The following is a 22,772-nucleotide window of genomic DNA, read 5'->3' on the forward strand; positions in this document are numbered from 1 at the left end:
GAGAGGGGTGGGGCAGGCAAGTCAGCAGCTTTTATCATGTGTGGCCAGCTTAACCTGGAAATTTTCGAATAAGCTTTAGCATTTTTATTTAAACTTACTGGTGCCTAAGATCAATCTACTACTACTCACCCCCAATATTTCTCCTTTAAGCCTCATTGATATTAGGTTATAAATTACTGTATGTCAGACTTGTGTCACTCTTGCAGCTCCTGGAATCAACGGCCAATCAGTTGCTGGCATGTGGTAGTTATATGTAGTTCACAGCCTTGACGTTATTGGGCAGGCTGATGAAATATTTTTCAGTGAAGAATGGCCTGTCATTGGGTTAGCAGATGTATACATCACTGTCAGTTATGACTTTGCTTTTCTTTACAGTGATTTAACATCTTCACTGCATTTACTTCCATTGCAAATCTGCAGGGTTACTGAGAATGCATTGAGAATGGTTGTGCTGCTGATGCTTCCTTTCATTGGCAGGAAGTCAAACTGGTTTTAGCATAAAGAAATGCAAAGGGCTTGCTAATAACTATATTGATCCTGATGTCCAGTGTTTTTTTTACACTGTGAGTTAGGATACATTAGCCAACCACTTCTTTGTACATAACTAAAAGGGAGAGTTTTCACTGCATTCTTTAACTGTTTGCCTGCCACAAGTGTTGTTCTGATTACTGTTGTCCTGGACAATCATCCTAGGGGCCCAGGACAACAGCACACATGGAAAAGATATCGGAGGTCACCACAGAAAAATTCCAATGCTCTCTATTTATTTCTATGGGATTTTTAGAGGCTTATATATCCAGTGGCAAACACTAACTTTCACCCACTGATACACCCCTAAACATCCCATTTTACTGTGGTAAAGCCCTGATTTCACACTTGGATAAATGTGCCAATATAAAATGTAAATAAATGCCAATTGTCATCCATGAAAATTCCTATGCACTATTTTTATTTTGCATTCTCTGCATGCCATGCTTGGTAACCGCACATGGGGCATCAGACTGATCAGAACACCCTTGACATTCATACTTAAGGAGAAGGAAAGTCATTTTGGCATTTTACTGCCAATAGATTTGCCACATAGGTGCCACCTAGAACAGTATATTTATTCTGCAGAAACCATTGGCATACCTGAGTAAACAGTTTAGAAGCTTTCTCAATTGTTTAAGATAGCAGCTGCCATTTTAAGTAGCTTCCTTTCCTGCTCCAGCTAGCTGTTATAGCTGAGATCACACATTCCTAAGGGGGGGGGGGGGTGTTCTTAGCATTCTAGTGGGAGGGGGGAGCAGGAGAGAGGAAAGAACTGTGCATACTCTGGCCCTGGATGTTTCTGAGAGAGGAAGTCAGACAGTGGAAGATCATGTTTACAAAAGAGAGACAAGAAATCCTGTGTTTCTTTTGATAGAGGACTCGGTGCAACATTACTTTAAGTGCTTATGGCTGTATTTACATAGACCTTCTCCTTTAAAATGTCTTTTTTGGTACCTAATAATGTAGCTGATAAGATATTGTAAAGTGCACATTTTAGGCATTTAGGAAAGCTTTGCCTTTTGTTTTTTTAGCATAGGAGGACATATTTACCCACTTCAGATTTATTAGCATTTTTTAGGTCAATTACCACCCTAGGCACTGGACCTTACTGCACCCCCAGGTTGCAGGAGTGAGATCACATGCACGGCTGTGTGTGACATCACTTCCTCTGCACCCTAACCCTCGCCCCCCCTAACCCCACCGCTGGATTTGCATAGGTATCATTGGGGTATTTCTTTTTTAATTTTCAATTATTTAGGCACCTGTGTGTGGGCCGTCCCCTACAGCTGCCGTCCTAGACACAGCCCCTCAGGTACCTATATAAATACAGCCCTATTTGTCAGAATAAGTACTTTCCAAAAAGATATGGTTTCCCTGGGTCAGCTTACTGCAATTGATGTTTTTGGCCTGCTGTCCAAAGTATGCTTATTTCTGGAGAGGTGCCTATATAAGTCAGGAATCTCCCTAAACTATACATATTTGGCGTTGGTGGCTTTAGAAGACATGGGACTTTCCAACTCAGTTTTAGTTAATAAAATAACTTTATGATATAGTTCTCTGTAATTGTAGATTTTTTTTCAGTATTTAGAACCCTAAATCTCTTTAAAAACCTGGAGTTGCAAAAAAAAAAAAAAAAAAAATAGATCTAGAAAGCTTAGGTTGTCTTGAAAAAATCAAAATATAGTTTTTCTTTTTTAAACTTGCTTATTCTTGTGTAATCTTCCTCCTGTGTGTGGTGACAGGCAGATGCCATTGCTGTACTGGTTGTAGAAAATGGGATTTTTCATACTGGTGCTTTTATAGGTTGGTCATGGAACTTCTTGGTAACTTCCAATATGCTTATATATTAAAATATAGGGTACATTTTTTCCATATACAGTACACAAGAGCCATGAATATCCTGTTATCTTATAAATGGTGATTAGTGATGTATGTTTTGGCAACACTTTCTGAAACTTGTATAATATAATAATATACCTCCTGTTGTATGAGGATATTCAATATTACCTTGGAGTTCTGTGGCCTGTAATGAAACTTCTAATATCCTTATAATTTACAATAGCAGCTACATTACCCCCTATATAATTTACAGGATATTCATAGCTCTTGTGTATTATAATACAAAATAAAGACTTAAATACCTGTGTGCCTGCAGTGGGATATTCCCAGTTTTCAGTGCTGTGCTCAGGAGACACAAACACAATGGGGCAATTGCTGCCTAATCCTGCTTTGTGTGTCTTTAGCACCCCATTCAATATTGGGGATATCCCACTGCAGCTACACAAGTATGAATTTTGTATTTGGATTGGACAAGGCCAGTTAGGATACCTGTTATCCCTGGAGCGTTCAATATTATATTTTTTGAATTTATAATATATACAGTTTACAAATGCCTCCCCTCCAGATTATAATCGTAGGCAGAACCTATAATTCCCTATAGCACTTGGGCATGTGATACTATCTGCTTGTCTCTGATGTATAGAATAAAGCCGGTACATTCAGGTAAAGAGCTTTTGGCTCCGCTATTTCTGTATAGTTAGCAGAAAGAGGAGGTACGGTGTCCATATTAGGACATTCTTCCTCCAGCAGATGGTGCGCTGGGTCTGTGCTAGGACTAGGCCAGGTGACCTTGCTGTTTTGCCCGGTGCCCGGCCGTGCCTCTGTTCCCGTGTGAGCAGGCGGCTGTTCGTGTGTGTGGCTGCCATGCCAATGCGAGCTGCTTAGCCGGCAGATGGGAGGGGGTGTGTGCCAGGGGAGGAGGGCTCACAGACAGCTGGAACAGCTGCCCCTCCCTCCCTGCCTCCTCCCTTCTGCCTGGGCGATGGAGCGGCCGCAGTGAGCTGGCTCTGGCTGCACAAGACGAAGAAGGCGACGCGATGGTTACACCGGCCCAGCCCTTGGGTGCGAGCTGTCAGCATGAGTGAGCCCCCGCCGCGCCCACACTGCTCGGTGCTCAGCTGCTTCGTGAGTGTTGGGTGGGCTCGGGCACAGGGCGGGGGAGGGGCTGCTTTTTGTCCCCAGCTCTTGTACGACTACAAGTCCCCAATACTTCACACTTCATTATAGGCTGCCTGATGGGACGGCAGTTATCCAAATACAGCTGCTAGGCACCAAGGTTTGCTCAGGAGTCCCTTACAATAAATAATGTGGGCTTAAACATAAGCTAGCAGGGAATGATTGGAATTGTAGTGTAACCGCTGGGAAGTTGCTCCTTCCCCATTCCAGATGGTTGGAGTGATGTCTATCCATCTATTGATAGTGCCTTTGGTTGTTATATTGTCCTCAGTGGTGTTTACTCTTTTAGTGCTAGAGCTCTGCAGGGAGGGCAACACAGATGCTGTTATTCCTTAAAGGCCTGCCTTTCATTTGTGAGGGATATCTCTGTGCTCCTGTTTCACTAGGGTCTATGCCACAGGTACAGGTATAGGACCCATTATCCAGAATGTTAGGGACCAAGGCTATTCCAGCTAAGGGATATTTCCGTAAATTGGATCTCCATACCTTAAATCTACTATAAAATCAATAAAAGATTAATTAAACCCAGGATTGTTTTGCATCCAATTAGAATTAATTATCTATTAGTTGGGATCAATTACAAATTACTCTTTTATTACTACAGAGAAAATGGGTTTCTGGATTACGGATCCCATACCTGTACAGCCTCTACCCCCCCCAAGCTGTTTGTGAATTACAACGGGGCTCAGATATTTCCCTGAGTGGGGTTGTCTTCTAAATCCTGCATGAGGGTCAGCCACCTCAAGTGCAAGTTCATTTCAGAGCATCACAAGGAAAGATATTAAAGTGGTGTTTTTAACTGAACAAGACCCATTTTTTGGACAATTCAGGGCTTCTGTGATGTAGTCGTTACTAGCTCAAGATATACTGGTAGATTGCAACCTGTGTTTTGGGCATCCACGAACTACATCTCCTAGTAACCATGGAGAACTACAGGTTAAAGGGAAGATGCTGGGAGTAAACATTTAGTAGTGGATGGGAATGTATGGGTATGTGTGTGTGCTATACACTTAATGAAGGGGGGGCATCCTGCGATGGTAAATCCCTATAAGCCACTCCCTTGCTGGGGAAACCCTGCCTGGATTTGATATTGTGTCTGCTTGTGTACTCACTGCAGGGCCTTACTCTCTTTTATTTCTGGTATACCTGCTGGGCTGTCATATTGCCAAACACAGCACGGAACAAAATAAGTATAATATAATCCTTGCTCTTAATTTTTCCTACACACTTAAGCTCTTCTCTCAATGCAATGGCTTATCCTACTGCTCTGTACCCATTCTTTTGTTGTGTCGGGAGGCACTGCCACTATTCTTGTATGTTCCCTTGCTGAGTTTCCAGACAATTTGGTGCCTTTCCCTTGCCTTGTAATATGAAATTACATACTACTTTTATTCATATATTTCTTTAGCTTAGATATTTAAAGGCATCATTTATATCTAAGTTGAGATCAAATGCAAGGTACTGTTTTATTATTACAGAGAAAAAAGAAATGTGTATTATTTCATTAAAATGAAGTCCTTGGGAAATGGCCTTCCCTTAATTCAGAACTTTCTGGATAACTGGTTTGGGATAACAAATCTCAAGCCTGTATGTATATATGAGTTAGTGCAGCACTGTTTACAACCCAGAGCTGCAGGCAGGCTGTGACTTTGCTGAAAGTACAGTCCAAGTTTTCTTTTGTTGCCCATTTTTTAATTTCTGACTTAGAGGCATACTGACCATGTATATTGCTAAACCTTTAGTAGTCTGCCAGTCCACATTGGTTACTAATTGACCAATCTGAGTCCTTATTGGCACCTGGGAAAGTTTTTGTGCTTGTGTTGCTCCCCAGCTTTTTTTCATTGAAATGTTGCGCATGGGTAAAAAAGGTTTGGGGATCCCTAATATAGAATATACAAACCCCGTTCTTCTTAGCCTAGGTAGTGCTTTTTTTGAAAGTCATCATAATATTACATTGTGTATGCATTGCAAACCGTTTGTACATCTAGGTATTTACATTTAGGGTTGGATCTGCCTGCCATAATTATTTGCTATTTCTGTCTTTATACAGTCTGTCTTTTTTTTTTTTTAATCATTATGGTGGGTGGCATGGGGATAGTGGTTTTGCAGCCTAAAGAATGTTTGTTGATGGCACTAAGGCCACATAGGTACTTTTCAAGACGTTGTTATTTGTCAGAAAAGAAGCTGCAGATATTCTGTAAGGTACCTTATGGGGGTAGATACACAAGCATCAGGAATTCTGCTGGCAATATTTATCCTTTCATGCAAACTTATTATTGGGGAAAGTTCAACTGGCACTATTTATTGTCGGTACAGGTATAGATCTGTTATCCAGAATGCTGGAGATCTGGGGTTTTCTGGATAACGGGTCTTTATGCGATTTGGATTTCCATAATTTGTTTTCTTAAAAAAAATCATGTAACCATCAACCCCCATATGTAATAAAAGGCACTAAGTTTGCCCAGTAGCAGTAACCCATAGCAACCAATAAGATGTTTGCTTTTGAACATGTGACTATCAAATTCTAAAGTCTATGGCAGATGACCTTCCCAGAATTCGTAACTTTCCACATAACGGGTCTTCCGATAATGGATCCCATACCTGTAATCGTTTATTACTTAGAGTTGGCAAGACAATAGGACAGTTGCACCAAGCCCATACTATTGAGCTCCTTCTACTGAACAACTCTAACCCTAGTGAATCAAGTGGCATGCACTGAGCATACTACTCCTCCACCAATAACTCCATCCTCTTCTCAAACTAGCTCACTTATTTCAACTCTTATTTATCTTATTCTGAGCATTAATACTTTCAGCAAATGCAGTGCTGTACAGGATTTTCATTTATTATAAATTGTATGTGTGGGTGATGGATTTTAAAATGCAAATGCCGTACACAAATGTTTGCAAAGACATTGGGCAGGGTGTGCACCAAAAAACTACATTGAATGCCTGCATCTAGCCCATGGGCCTCAGACTGGAAAGCCCTGAGCATCCAGTCATTTTCCAAATGATACAAACTCTTACTTAAAGGGAAGTTCACCTTTGAACAAATGTCTGAAACTGAACAGCCCATGTCATTAACATTTTTCTAATTAATGTTGGTTTTTTAAAATGAAGTGTCACCATGATATAAAATTGTGCAGCTCCTCTTTGCTGGTCCTAAACAAATTTTTCATTCACCCCTTCCCCTAGAAGGATGTATAAAATACTGGTTATGAGAATATTTGTTGAAGTTCTACCAGCTCTTTAATGTCACATACATTTCAAAATATCAATATGAGTAATTGCATATGGAGCCTTTGGATTGTATTGATTTCTGCTTTGTTTTCCTTCAGGGTGATGAGCCCCCTAGCCTAGAATACATTCAGGCCAAGGATCTTTTTCCACCAAGGGAACTTGTAAAGGAGGAGGAAAAACTGCAGGTAAGGATAGCAACTGGAAAATAAAACTGTTGGACATATATTTAAAAAGGTCACTAGTGCAGTCATTTATTTAATTCATTTATCTGCACTTTTTTTTTTTTTTTTAGCTTATACCACCACCCCATGCAAAGGGAATCATGGGGTTCAGTTTTATTAGAAACCACTTACCCTTCCTGTATACCTGTTCATTTTATTTAAACCTATATGTCCATGTATTTGGCACATTTTTACTATATACTGGTAGTATCCTGGAGCCCTTCTACAGTGGGATGAAAACCATTCTCATTATATGAATGAGCATCTAAGCAACAAGAAAATTTTACTCTTTCTCTTAAGTACTTTGTTGTGGCCGAAAGGGCATCTTGCAAAATTCTGGTGAGCAACAGGTACCATAAGCCTGAAAACCAGCTTTAAACTTTGAATCTGTGACTGTTTTTTAGTTCAGGGTGGGCACACAGGAGCCTGTTCACTAACTTCTGTATCTTGGGTGATAGCTTCTCCAAAGCTGGCTATACATAAATCAGTTTTGACCATACTGTCTGGCAATTTGAGCATATATGACAAGGGGGTATTAGACAGTTCTTCAGTTACTTCAGTTCTGATGGATTAAAACTCTGCCCTGAAAAAATTTTAGCCAAGAGAAGCTAAATAGGAAAAGCAGTTTCTCCTCACTCTCTGGTGTTCGAGTTGTTCAGATGATCAGACCAAACGGACATAACAATGTAGACGTATGGATATTCGTGTACGTTCCTTTGTGCAGTTGGTCTGTGTATGGTCATTTTTTTTGTATTCCAATTGTATGGCCATTTTTATGTCAGCCATTTGATGCACTAAGAGCAGATTTTTAAAAATCTGAATCACAGTATGCCGTTGTCTTTTCTTCTATTTGCTATACTATATTCCTTGCCTGTAGGGCCATCTCTAGGCAGGACCTTGAGCAGAATGCAGACTTGTTGGTTGGGTGTAAGCTCTCTTTGCTGCTGGCTAAACTGTCAAACAGCCATAAAATACCTGACAATAGCATTTTTAAAATGTCTGTTAACATTTTTTTTTATTATGGCTTTGGTCTTTTGTCATTTTTGAAAGCTATAGGTTTTAATACACATGGAATGTATGAGCACAATGTCTCCCATTAAGGAATTGAGGAATTGAGGTATGTTGCTCTGATTCATTTGATCTCTGCTCAAAGCAGATCTCTGCCGATGAAAGATGAAGAGAAGGTGCTTTGGTTAGCAATGTAATTGTACATGGTGTTCCTTGGTTCTCTCCCAGCGTCCTCTGATTGATTACTGGGATTCTGAAAGCACATAGAATTATTATCTGATATTCCAGGAAAACTCAAAGCTTCAGTGTCTGATGCTTTAAAAAGTGTACGCGTTTGATTTTGTAGCATAATTTTTTGCTAAAAGACTGACCTGCCTGGATTCCTAACCATATATATATTTGACAACTTGGTTTTCACTGATGCAACTATAAATGATTACTTTTTTACTGTTATGCCTAAACCTCTTTAAATTGTTTGTATTATTGTGCATTTTCTTTACATTAATGTTTAAGTAAAGCAAGCTTAATACAAACCCCTAAATAGGTTTTATTATCAACCCCTGGTCATTGCTGTCTTGTTCTGCCTGTGCCCTAAAGATGTGACAAACAGGCCAGATTGCAGTAACTAGCAAGTCAAATGAATGGTTCCCATGGGAAAGTAAGAGGTATAGCCCTTTTTTGTAAATGTGCAGTGATGGGAGGAATTTGCAGACATGGGTTTCTGCTGGATATACTAGTTGTAATCTGATATGATACCATAGTCTTCATTCATAACATTATAAATTATTCTAATTTATGCATTAATAGTACTGAGGGTGAAGACAGATGGGGTGATTAGTTGCCACAATTGTTTTAAAATCCAGTGACGGTGACTAATCCCACATCTTAAAAGTCACAGGGACTTGTACCACGCAGTCGCAGCAAATTGAATATTGTGTATGGAGGTAGTTGCTGCAACTGACTTTATAGTTGCAGTGACTCCCCCCATTTGTCTTCACCCTTAAGGTATAGTTAGATTAAGGTGCCCAGTTAGCTCCTGTGTAACATAAATGTCTATTGTTAGGAGCAATCTATAGATCTGTGGTTTTCTAACAGCAAGTCCAAGGCAAAGGGACATCCCTTTTAAAGAGGCCTTATACCACCTTTTGAACACAAAGCTACTCCACATTTGGTCATTGCAAGGTGGATAATTTGATAATCTTCCTGCAAATGAACTCCAACAGACACAAAAGAATGCGAAGGGAGGGGGTTATAAGTTATATAAAAGATTCAAAGACGGAGATTAAGTCAAAGACTTAATTATTCCTGTTTAGCTTGAGAAATACCAAAAGCTAAAGATTTTTTATGATTGAAACAATAGGCAACAAGTACTGTATGTTCAATGAATAAGGACTGTGTTGAGCTCATGTTGAACAAGAGGGTATACTGCTCCTTCAGTGTAACATTAGTTCTACAAATTATCCAGGAGGTACTCACAATGATTGGCTACACATAAACTGTTCTGTATTTAGACTATTGCATTTTGTAGAGTATGCAGCCCTGGCCAATGACAAGCAATGCCTTTTGGGATAGCTGAGCTTCTACGGTCTAATGCTCAGTCCCACAAAGAGTGCTCAGTCTACATTGTCCCTTTGGTCCGACCATCTGAACAATTGGAACAGCAGGAAGTGAGGAGACATCCCTTGCCTATTGTATTAAACACTCTGACTGTAACTAAAGAAAATAATGACTAAAATTTAAATTACTTGGGGTATAGGTTTTACTGTTTACACTATCTCTTTTATAGAAACAGTTTGAATGTTATGTGTAGACGCTTTTTGGCAATGGCACACAAAGAGATTTGTCAGCCACAGAGTATCTGCAATACGTGTGGGCAGCTAATCTCCTGAAAATACCTTTCCCTTAACTAATATTGGGATCTGGGGTTATCACGGGAAAATGCTTTCGTCTGCATATTTCTGCAATTATGCCAGATCATCACATGTAAAGTGTTTTATATGCACCACTCCCCATATTAGTTAAGGGAAAGGCGTTTTTTTATGGAGATATAACTACTGCCACGTATGTGGAGCAAGGGGTGCCCATACTACTCACTAAATTTGAGACTTTAGAAGTGTGCCTCACTGCTTTAGAAAGGCCTAGATCAGGATCCCAATATAAGTACCCAAGCTATTTGTGGTGTAAAACTAAATTTAGATCATACTTCTTGGAGTACTCACGGTTGTTTTAACACCTATAAGCTAGTGCCCCATTTTGGAAAGCAGCAACTTTTTAACGTACCTACCCACTTAAACTGTAATCTTCATGGGGCACAGACTTCTTTCCATCTGTGTCTCTTATTACGTAGCGCTCAGTCTTTAGGGGGTTATGTAATAAAAGGCACTAAGTTTGTCATGGTGCAGTAACCCATAGCAGGCAATCAGCAGGTAGAATTTACTGGTCACCTGTTTAAAAGCAAGCATCCTATTCGTTGCTATGGGTTACTACACCTAGGCAAACTTAGTGCCTTTTTATTATATATGGGGGGGTTATTGTATTATTTGTTGTGCATGCTTGTACTTAACACTCTGTTGTACAAATGCCCAGTGTTGTGTATTGAGGTTGCACCATGTAAAAATGTGCATACATACATACATACATACATACATACATACATACATACATATCTAAATATACTTTTGCTTGGTTAAATTCAAAACCTTTTAAATAACTCTAGTAGGAACAGACTTACAACCAATGTACAATCATTGAAATGATGCACTGCAATAAGGCAGCGTGTATGTATGTAATATGTATTGGGTTCTGCCACAGCAGCACTGCTACAGTGATATTTCCAGAAAAATGGCAGGCATGTCTGCAGAGAACATTTTGACTACGTACATTTATGGTTGTGTATGCACTGTTGCAATGTCATGTTTAATAAATAGGCAAAAAGTCTGCAACGTTAAGTTTCAAATTATTAACTTTAATAACCTTAGTGGAAATTTCAACTCAGACACTGTTGTTTACCAATGTAAGTTCATTCCACTGCATTATCTGTTCTGCACGCTTTGGTAATGCATTCCAAAGGGCATTCCTTTTATTGCTGGTTTGATAAAGACTCACAAATAGAACCTGTTTTTGACTGTACTAAAGTAGGTCATTAGTATGGCAATCGTTACGTTTGTTACTGAGCGTTAGGCTGATGTCCCACGCAAAACAAACAGGCCATGAGCAGAACAGTTGCACAGTGTATGACCTGGCCATGCACTACACCAAGGCTGATGTCCCACACAGAGGTTAGCCACCCGTGATAGATCTCTGCCACCACAGGCTTCTTATCTCTCCTAAATGCCTGTCCACCAGCAACAAAAGGAATCGGTGGTGGAAATGCCTGCGCATCACTTGGTTTTCTGAAGTCGCATAAAGTTTCCTCCTGCAGGCAACTTCACACCATTTACAAATTTGAAAACAGTGTACTTGCTTCCAGTCCTTCACCTCCATCCTGCCAACAGTTAGCCCAAATCCCCAATCTGTGCTCCCCCTGTAGCCCACAGATTGACTGCTCATCTCACAAAGCTACCTTCTAATTCAGCCGCCGATGCCATTTCTGTACCTTTATTTGTCATTACCCTGCCCCTCATGTCATGGGCACACCCCCTCACTGACCCATGCCCACCCAGGGGGTATTGTAAGTTTGAAAAGGTGGCAAGTTTAGTGGTAAGGCTTCACTGGTTGAGAAGTACAAGTGAACAGGCAAGGCCGAGGCACTATATTTCTGTGGCTTAAAGGGAAACTATTGCAGAAATGAATTAATGATTTAATATGAACTTCATCTCACAGAAATACGAAGATTTCTAAATATTGTATAATTCAAAAGAGTTGTACTGTAGTATCCCTTTGCGGCAATCTGTGTGTCAGACTGGAGTTGGTGTAGGTCTCATGCATTAGTGTGTGCTTCCTTTGTTAACTGTCTTTAAAAATAAATGACTCTGACGCAAAGCTGTCACAAAAAAGTTTGCCGAGAGGTGGATACTAAAAACCTAGATGGTATAACATTTTTAAACTATATAATTGATTATTTAAAGGACATGTCCACCCAAAAAATAATAAGAAGAAGAAACCATAAGTCAACTTTCCAATATGAATTAATCAAAAATGATTAGTGCTTTAAAAGCTATTTGTAAATGTAATTGCTATTGAAAGCAGCATTTGCTGAACTCCTGGTTGTTACTTTTTAAACAATGTTGCAAAGGTCAGTCTCCTCCAGCAAGTCAGGTCTGTCAGGCTGCTGTTTGTGTTATATTGTTTCAAGAGTCAGAGCCGCCAGGGCTGAGAATAAAAAAGGACAGGACACTGCTTTTAATAGTAATTATTTACCAGTAACTCAAAAATCATTACAAATTTGTAATACATATATATATATTACAAAGTTGCTTAGAATTTTGGTTTCTTTTATTATGCAAAAAATATATTTTGCATTGCCTTTTCCTTTAAAGGATAAAGAAAGGTAAAAACTAAGTAATCTTTATCAGAAAGGTCTATGTAAATACAGCCATAAGCACTTACAGAAAAGTCCTCTATCAAAAGAAACACAGAATTGTTTTTTTTTCTTTTTTGTACAAATGACCCATTAAAGAATCTCACCAAACTGAAATATATATATATATATATATCAGTAAATATTGCCCTTTTACATCCTTTCTCTTGATCCACCATTTGGTGATGGGCTGTGTGCTCCCTCAGAGATCACATGACCAGAAATAATGCAGCTCTAACTGTAACAGGAAGTAGTGTAAAAGCAAAAGGCAGAACTCTGTCCATTCATTGGCTGATGGGGCCTAGCATGTATGTGTGCCTTGGCTTGTTTGTGTGCACTGTGAATCCTATGATCCCAGGAGGCGGCCCTTAATTCTTAAAATGGCAATTTTCTATTTAGGAGTACCCAATAGCACATACTACTAAAAAAAAGTATATATGAAATTGGTTTATTTAAATGAAGCAGGGTTTTACATATGAGCTTGTTTATGCAATATATTTTTATAGAGACGGACATTATTTGGGGGTATAGTTTCCTTTAAAGTGCAAGTATTGCACTGGCTGGTGTTTGCTGAACTGAATTATGTGATTGGCTATGTGTGTGTTTATAAATTGGAAAGGCTTTATACTACACTACTTTAATCATTTAACATAATTTATTATATAACATGCCGTATCCTGTATTGGATACAGCATGTTATTTGATAAATCATGTTGCAGGATAGAAGTGGAGTGCTGGTCCTTTCCAATACAATTATGGCTTAACATTAACCTCTCACCCAGGAGTAATATATTGTCATGTGCGACTCACCGCAGCAATATAGTCTGGTGCTACACTTCTGTAGGAAATGCCAACCCGCATCCAAATGATATAAATTAGCAAAAAACTGAAGCAGCACTAGGATAATGCATACTTTAAATATTGTCACATCACAATTAGCGACATTTCGGGCAGGCTACAAGACCTTTTTCAAGCCAAATACAAAACTGCATTACCCATGTTTGATTTAAAGGGATATGCAGGAAGTGACCTCATTGATAGACCGAGGTAACAATAGTCAGACAAAACAAAATAAGAATTAGATGAATAGAAACAAATCATAATCTTAATTCAAACCTAAAGGATATGATTTTAATAATCTAATTTTCCGTTCCTTGTTTCCTCCCCTTTTCAGGGTGGTACAGTTTCTAGTAGCATTTTTAAGTTGCTCTGAGGTATTAACTTTGCTTTGACACAAGTAATGAAGTATTGGCCAGATTTATAGCAGAACTTTGTGACATGTGAACTCCTGTGTGGTCCCACCTAGAAACCTACATCATGTAGATGAGACAGATCAGAACATAAATTGCAAATTTAGAAATACACGTGTAATAACCTTGTAGCTATATCTTCTGTCCAGTGTGTGGATGGATAAACTCCTTACCCTTTAACACAGTGATCCCCAACCAGTGGTTCATGTGTAACATGCTGCTCACCAACCACTTGTTATAACATGTTGCTCCCAGTGGCCTCAAAGCAAGTGCCTATATTTGAATTTCTGGCTTGGAGACAAGTTTTGGTTTCATGAAAACAAGGTGTAGTGCCACAAAGAGTCTGCCAGTTTACATATGGCCTACCAGATAGCTAAGCTAGTCACAGTCCTTTTTGGCATCCCCCAGGAACTTTTTGCATGCTTGTGTGGCCCCCTAACTGTTATGTACATTTGCATGCCAAAATGTTGGGGATCTCTGCTTTAACACACAAGGACAGTGCATATATCCTAAACATGGAGACATTCCCTTGGACTTGTCTCCCAAGAAAGTGTTTATCTCTGGTTTCAACTTGCATGTGGAAGTTTCAAAAGTTTCGTCTCCACAGTATGAGATAAGACCTGGCAATCCAATCCCTTTACTGTAGGATGTGCATTTTGTAACATATAACAATGTTTCCGTAACACTGTTCATACAAATTCATTATTAGCATGAAACTGTGTAACTGTTTATTTATTTCTCTCTAACTGTTTAACCCTCTGTTTGGCTTGCTGAATAACTTTTTCTGCATGATCATTTCTCACAAAATTATTTTCTTGGGTATCACTTACCAATCTCTGTACACTAGAACATTTGCTCACTGAAATGGACTTTTTAGTATGAGGTGATTGTTGATTAGTGTAATGCAGATTGCGATCAGTAGATTTAGTCCATCTTGGGCTTTATAAATCAAAACATCAAGGAAATGTATGCTTTGGGGATTAAACATAAGAAAAAAAGTGATAGAGGGATGTACCTCATTCAGTCTACAGTGGAACTGCTGAAAGAAGTCAACATTGCCCCACCATAATACAAAAACATAATCAATGCATCTCCACCATGTCAAGCAATGGCTGGTGAAGTCCACGATATATGTATAAAAATACCAATGGATGAATAAATGTTTCGGCGCTTAAATGTGGTCTTCCATGTGAATCAACTCTTCAGTTGCAGCTTCCTATAATTTCTCCTTTGTGTAGGAAATCAAACTGTGAAACGATGTAGTGGAACTACAAGGAAGCAAAATGAAATATACATAGTGTAGTATATTTAAGTGTGTATGGCAATAATATAACCTCTTGGCTTTAACAAACATTTTCACAAAATAGTGCCAAAGTGACTAAAAAATGGCCTTCACCAATGCACCCAGTTAGTCAAACAACTCACCCGATGTATTCAAGGTGTGTAGCAAACAATTTGTGTGTATCCTACTGGTTATGCTCAGCCTCTCACCATCCAAGATGCTGTAGAACTCCAAACGGGCTGTAACACATGGAACGAATAGAATTCCAAAATAGTGTAACAGAGTTTTTTTTTAATTAAGATGCCACCAAATGGCAAGTTGGCAGATGTATACTTCTTTATTGAGTAAATTGTTCAAGGCGTTTCACGTGGAGAACCACTATGCTTCATCAGGAACCAGAATTATTTGTCAATGTGTCTAAATATCTATAGTTCTTCAAGCCTAGCCATAAAGGCATTAGTATATGACAGGGTAACATTGAATCCTATGGCAGTTCCACTTAGCTGGAGTTAAAATAATTCCCTAAAAGTGAAATACTTACAGGTCAATATGATCTTCAGTGCTTGTAAAGAAAAAAAAAAAGTTAATCTACTGTTCTAAATAATGTGCCCTTTTTTTAAGAATCCACTCACAGGCTAGCATTCCATCTTGGTGCTATCTGAACATATATAAACTGGCCCCCTATAATGTGTTTATTCAATATTCTATATATACAGTGTATTGCGCATCACTCCCTAAGCTCAGGTAAGTGATAGCAGGACCGAGCATGTGCTCTGAATCAGTAGAAAGGGGGATGGGGTGCTACTGGGGACCTCTTTAAAGTCACAGATCTTCCCTGCTTAAAGGAGAGAAAAAAAGGTAAAACTCACTCAGGGGTGCCAAATGTTAGGCACCCCCCATTGATTGTAATCGCTTACCTTATAACCTGGGCTAATGCTCCTGAAAATTGCACCAGCCCGGGGTAGCTGCGAGCCAGTGATCCTCTTCCTTCTCTCTTCTATTTTTGGGATCTTGGGGTGCGAATGCACAGTAGAGTGAAAAAGCCGTCTTCTTTGTTAACATTCTGCTTTTAAATCTACTGCGCGTGCGCAAGTGGCGTGAAGAAGGAAGAGGATCGCTCGAGGTTATGTAACTTTCCTTCTCCTTTAAGAGATGTGGTTGCCTTGGGCTGGTACAGACACCCCAAACCTAATGTGCAGCATTTCTAGCCTACTTCTAGGTTAGTTCCTCTTTAAGTACAGCTTGTGCCACCTGGAGCTACATGCCCAGCAGTTGAACAGAAGGTGGCAGCACAATGCACCCTAATTAAAAAACTGTTAGCAGGGCCTCACAGGCCGGTAGAATACAGAAAGACCCCTTATTCAGAATGCTCACGACCTGGGGTTTTCCAGATAACAGGTCCCATACCTGTATAATATATATTGAATTTTATATTCAGTTTTCAAAGCCCAAGGGATTGACTTTTACAAACAGGTTTTTTTTCAGTCATAAATTCCAACTTGGTCATTTGTCTGCAGGGAGTTTGCAGTTTATGTGTCTGTTTGGGTTTCCTTTAGATAGTCTGCTATGTTCCTACGCTCCAAAAACATCCAGGCAGGTAACTGGCTACCATTGTGTGTGATAGGGAGCTTAGATTGTAAGCACCACTGGGGCAGGGACTGATGTGACTAATAAACATCCTCTATAAATCATTTAGCTTGTCAGTGTTCTATAAATTAAAGATTATACTAATAATTTTGTGCAGAATCAGATTGGAAGATAATTATATAATTAATCACCACATATTTCATGAGAAATGTATTTTTCTGCAGGTACCATTCCCAGTACTGCCAGGTGAAGGAGTGGAATATTTAGGAAGCGCAAATGATGCAGTCATAGCTATCTCTAATTACCGTTTGCACATCAAGTTCAAAGATTCTGTCATCAATGTAAGTCATGACAACCAAATGGCATATGTTCACCTTAGGCTTAAAACTGCTGTTAGCAGCTTTTTACACTACTATAAGTAAAAGGCGACAGGTTCCATTTCAGAATATATATATATACAGGGTCAGACTGGGGTGTGGAGGGCCCACCGGGGCCCGCGCCCATAGCGTACCCCCCCCAACTCCCCTCGCAGGGCCCCCCACCCGACGACCTTCCCCGAGCGCGTAAATATAACGTGTCGGGGCAGGAGCGTTCGGGCAGGGGGAGCTGGTTTGCATCTTATCAGCCTGTGTATGGGGCCTTTAGACGGGCCTACCCCACTTATATATCATCACTATGATTCCATCATTTAGCCCTCGAGCCAAAAGATTGCATCAATCCGATATCACCAACTTTGCATCTTTCCCTAATATGCCCAGCAATTACTAAATGAGCAGTGTATGGACACCTTTATAATAGATGTTCCATTAGCTCTGTATTGTGTTGTATTGTGTACTATATGCATTGTGAGAGGTATATTTAAAGGGAATGAAAACTTTGAATCACCTCCAACCATTCATTCCAGAACAGATTGCCTGCATCAGCAGTGGTGGAAATTTGCGTAGGAATGGATGGGGAAAAAATTACAAGCATTTTGTCAGCCACTCGGTGAGCTGAAAAGTGCTCAGGTGACAGATGCTTGGAATTGTCCTGTGTGCCATTATCATTAATGTACTGTGTCTGCTTTGTACAAGAGTTGTTTTTGTTTTGTTCCCAGAACCCTCCTTGGCCTAACTGCATTCTGCCCGTTTGTTTCCTCTGCAGCTTTTATCCCCCAGGGAAAAGAGAGAGAGAGATTGTGGTTATGACTGACACAAGAGATTTTCTTGTCAAAGTCCAAAAAATTTTATTAATCCACATATCATGTCCTCTAGGATTTCCTAACGGGTAGTAATAGGCTTAACCAAAATTATTATGCTTTCAGATTTATACATTATTATGTCTAACTGAGGAAATGTCTTTGCAGGTGCCTTTAAGGATGATTGAGGCAGTGGAGAGTCGGGACATGTTCCAGCTGCAGATCATATGCAAGGATTCTAAAGTAGTCAGGTACTACTACAAAATTATGTGTGCCCAGTGAAAACCAAAACTCTATTTCTCCTACCAGAGCAACAGCTGCAGTATCGGCTTCACTGTGTGTGATGTCAATGTGAGGCGGGCACTCGTCTTAAAGGAATAGTTCAGTGTAAAAATGAAACTATGTAAAATAGATAGACCGCGCAAAATAAACAATGTTTTTAATATAGTTAGGCAAAAATGTAATCTGTAAAGTCTGGAGTGAACGAATGCCTAACATCATGGCCAGAACACTACTTCCTCCTTTACAGCTCTCTAAGCTGGCTGAAGGATAGATTACGAAGAGTGGGGGTAAATGGAACATTTTCTAATTGGACCAATGTTGGTAGTGGAGTACCGCAGGGGTCAGTCCTTGGTCCTTTGCTTTTTAACTTGTTTATTAATGACCTGGAGGTGGGCATAGACAGTACTGTTTCTATTTTTGCTGATGACACTAAATTGTGCAAAACTATAAGTTCCATGCAGGATGTTGCCACTTTGCAGAGCGATTTGATTAAATTGGGAAACTGGGCACCAAACTGGAAAATGAGGTTCAATGTTGATAAGTGCAAAGTTATGCACTTTGGTAGAAATAATATAAACGCAAACTATCTACTGAATGGTAGTGTGTTGGGGGTTTCCTTACTGGAGAAGGATCTGGGGGATTTTGTAGTTAATAAGTTGTCTAATTCCACGCAGTGTCATTCTGTGGCTACTAAAGCAAATAAAGTGCTGTCTTGTATAAAAAAGGGCATTGACTCAAGGGATGAAAACATAATTTTGCATCTTTATTGGTCCCTGGTAAGGCCTCACCTTGAGTATGCAGTGCTCACAAACTAAAAGGTTAGAGAGCTGAAAGCAGGAAGTAGTGTTCTGGCTATTATGTTAGACATCTGCCCACTCCTGCCTTTATAGATGACATTTTTACCTAACTATATTACAGATTTTTTTTTTTTATTTTGCACAGTCTATCTATTTTACCCAGTTTCATTCTTAGACCAAACTGTTTCTTTAAAGTTGCCATTACAATTGCTATCTTTCCTGCGACCATTGGTTGCAGGAAAGATCATTCGTACCCTCCACTAACGTTCAGGGCGCAATTTCAGGGTGGAATTCTACCCCTATCTGACAATTCAGCCCCAAACACAGCTTTTGCTCGGGTGCCTTCAATGGTGCCTGATCAAAATCTTTTGTCCCGCCCAATCGACGAGACGACCGGTATCCAAGGCTTTTGCGATATGACACCGACCCACCATACACGCACCAAATATCATAAGAAAGCTTGTATGGGCAGCTTTAGTCACATGTATGCATCCTCATTTGCTACAATATGTTTCTCTGTGTGCACGTGTATATAAAAGGGTGTTAAAGGCCTATCATTCTCATAATAAACTCAACATTTCTACTGTGCACATTGTCCTGCTAGGTGCCACTTTTCCACATTTAAGCAATGCCAGGAATGGCTGAAGAGACTGAGCAGAGCCACATTACGCCCAGCAAAACAAGAAGATCTTTTTGCATTTGCCTATCATGCCTGGTGCCAGGGGATTTGCACAGATGAGGAGGAGCCCCTTATACACCTTTGTCGCCCTGGTAATATTAATTTATAGTTTATTGCTAATATAATTTGCATATGTAGGAACAAATCTACCGGCCCTTCTGTTAATAACGCAGCTGTTTAATATGACAGATTTCTTTCTGGTTTTTATTTATTTTTATTTCTGTGCTTTTTGGGCAGTGGTACATGGGGCTGTTTCAGGAGTTTTTAGTAACCTGAAAATTTGGCATCAAAGCAGCCCCTAATGTCTACACACAATTTGGGAGGAACCGTAAAATCAAACTTGAAAGTGTTTTAAAGTTATTAAAATATAATGTCCTGCTGCTATACTGTGTAAGAGCTTATATGTTATCTGCTGTGTAACCTGTGCCTTTTCCCATTTTTCAGGCTGAATGGCTGCCCCCTTGGCTACACAGCAGCTTTTTGTATAAACTATAGCAGTGTTTTTGAAGCAAGCACACTGTTTTACCAATGCAGGGCAACAGTACCTATTTACATTACATTAAAACACTTGCATCTTTTATGTTACTGTTCCTTTAAGGCTGAGGGCACACAAGGTGCAGACTCGGCTTCTTTTCACCTACATTTTCCACATGGGCAGAAAGAAGCCGATGCGCTACCCTTTGCTCAGCTGTTTCTTTGCACTGACAGACACAGCGTCGGCCTGTGTGCACACACTAAGCGGATATCTGCGTGGAAGTACAAAACTATGCATTTTTGCACCAATATCTGCTCAGTCCTTCTGCAGACAGGCTATGCTGTGCCTGTCAGTGCTGCTAAGCGAATGGGAGAGCATTGGCTTTGCTCTACCTATGTGGGAAATGCAGGCAAAATGAAAGTGAGCCTGTGCCTCATGTGCCCTTTGCCTTAAGTATACCTATTGTGTTTGCCTCACCTCCTAATATTATACTTTACCTTCCTTTAAATTGTGCTTTATCTTTTAAAAATATTATTACATTAAAACAGCAGAGAGATCCTTTGCGCTCAATGTTCAGCCTATGCATGTCCTTTCATTCTTTCATGGTCATAACTGATGTACTATTGTAACTAAATGGATCTCCTGCTGTTACAGAACAACTGAACAGCTTTCAAAGAACTTCTAACTGTGACAGATGGTGGGCTTGCCTGCTGACACTGAAGGGCATTCTTTCTTGTTACTATCCAAAAACATATATAAGATCCACCAGCTGTTACATAACAAGTACTATGCAATCTTATCTGGAGGTAGTTATTCAGGTAGTTGGGGGGCCATCTTTTGATGTGTGCTATTGGAAAATTACATGTTTCTCCATATGAGTGGTGCCCCTGAAGGTAGGTCACCAGGAACAGCTGGAGGGCCACCTTGTGCTATTGGATACTGACAAAATAGCATGTTCCCCCATGTGTGCCCCCCCTTCCTGTTGAAGAATAAGAAATGCATGCATCCTCAGCTCCTTGGCTGAAGTTACTTGGTGTTTTTTGACAGCTGAATGGCCACCTAGTTACAATAGTACATCAGGAGGTGGACCTTCAGCTGTGTTTAAATCACATTTTGCTCAATCTCTGGCTGAAGGGTGTTGCTGGCAGCAGAAGGGCCACACCATAGTATACAAGATCTGCTGCTTTAATGGAGGTTGTTAAATGCAGTTTAAATATGTGCAAATAAAACTGATGGGAGTGGGATCTAATACCTGATAATGGGACACGCTAGAAGTTAAGCTTCAACACAGTTTAATCAAAGAAAGCAAAGGCATTATCATGGCTGGAGTAAGAAAACCTAATAGGAAATCATTACAGTTTCATCAGGCAGGGAAAGGTGAGACACAGGGTGGGACGTATTTAGGCTGGGTGCAGAGTTTTATTGCAGAGTTCTGCTCGTCACTCCCTGACATCACCAGCTTAGGCTAATTAGAAAAAGGCTGTGGCTCTTCTGACTGCTAAACATCCAGGAAGGGTGGTGCTGTAGATGCATTTTTGGGTTTTTGGAGAAACTAGATGCAAGAGGTATGCTAAAAACTGCACTACCCTTAATTTGTAACATATGTTAATCATATTAAGCTAAGTGGAAACATTATGGTATTTATGTGCCCTTTAGGCTGATGTCCCACAGAGCTTGATAGTCACCTGCGATAGATGTCTGCTAACACGGTATATACAACATCATTTTTCTAACCACTCCGAAATGCCTTTCCACCGGCAACAATAGAAGTCACCAGGCCCTTTGCATTGCTGCGGTTTTCCGAAGTTGTGCAACATTACAGCTTCAGAAAACCGAAGTAATGGGAAGGCCTTTCCAATAGCGACTCCTATTGTTACCAGTGGAAAGGCATTTTGGAGCGGTTCCATGCTCCATGGGACATCAGCCTTAATCACCAGACAAGCCCCTAGTTTTGCCTGACAATTGCTGCCATGAGTATTGGGGGACTGCTTTAGGGAATCTGGCTTTGCATTTTTGAGCGGTTTAAAATGGTTTAAAGTGAGATTAAAAGTACCCAAAGTGTGCCAATGCCCTGTAAATTTTTTAATAGCTTTTCGTTATCCATTAAACAAAGTATATTGTGCACCAAACTCGGCTATTACCCAAAGAGCCCACAGGCTTGTAATTAAAGGAGAGCACTTTGTAAGATTTTACTAGCAGCAAGAGATAGAGCTGAGCTTTCTATAAAAGGTTACTAAAACCTGTCTCTCTCCCTTGTGTCTAAAGCAGGCTCAGCGCCAAAGTCATATTTGCTGTGCTTTACATAAGATTTTTAGTTTGTTAAAGCTACAGATGTTAGGCAATAATCACAGTGGCTGATTCACACAGGTGACTTGCTAGCTACAAATCAGCAATAGGCTTCCTGCCGTGGAACTTGGTAAACATTTCTGGCATTTTGTAGGTACAGCCGGGTAACAACTATCATTTTGACGGGGCAGACAAGCCCAAAGTAACTTCTACTCACTTCCCAATTGGTCTGACTTTCCTTTATTACTGTGACTGAGCTCCAGGGAGCTGAGTTTTTTTTTTTCCTCCCACTTGGCAGATACAGGGCATTATATGAATGACTATTCCTGCATGGTACCCATAATGTTGCAAATGCAACAATTTTTAAACAGGGTCAGATCATGTGCCTGTGACCTAGCATAGTTTGTGGCTGGACCTATGAAGT

General features: G+C 40.0%; 1 protein-coding gene across 2 annotated transcripts in view; it reads left to right on the forward strand.

Moving 5' to 3' along the window:
- Positions 1-22,772, forward strand: part of mtmr4 (myotubularin related protein 4) — a 53,985-nt gene that overhangs the window by 16,548 nt on the left and 14,665 nt on the right. The window contains exons 1-5 of one of the 2 annotated variants that reach the window (XM_004911769.4): positions 3,300-3,495; positions 6,884-6,970; positions 16,877-16,993; positions 17,998-18,080; positions 19,513-19,679. In XM_004911769.4, coding sequence (XP_004911826.1) covers positions 3,448-3,495; positions 6,884-6,970; positions 16,877-16,993; positions 17,998-18,080; positions 19,513-19,679 — 502 coding nt within the window. In that variant the 5' untranslated portion in view covers positions 3,300-3,447. Of the gene's footprint in view, positions 1-3,299; positions 3,496-6,883; positions 6,971-16,876; positions 16,994-17,997; positions 18,081-19,512; positions 19,680-22,772 lie in introns of those variants that run through there. The other variant, XM_002935193.4, reaches the window with a different exon arrangement.

This window comes from Xenopus tropicalis, chromosome 2 (genome assembly GCF_000004195.4).
Source record: "Xenopus tropicalis strain Nigerian chromosome 2, UCB_Xtro_10.0, whole genome shotgun sequence".
Classification (NCBI taxonomy): Eukaryota; Metazoa; Chordata; class Amphibia; order Anura; family Pipidae; genus Xenopus; species Xenopus tropicalis.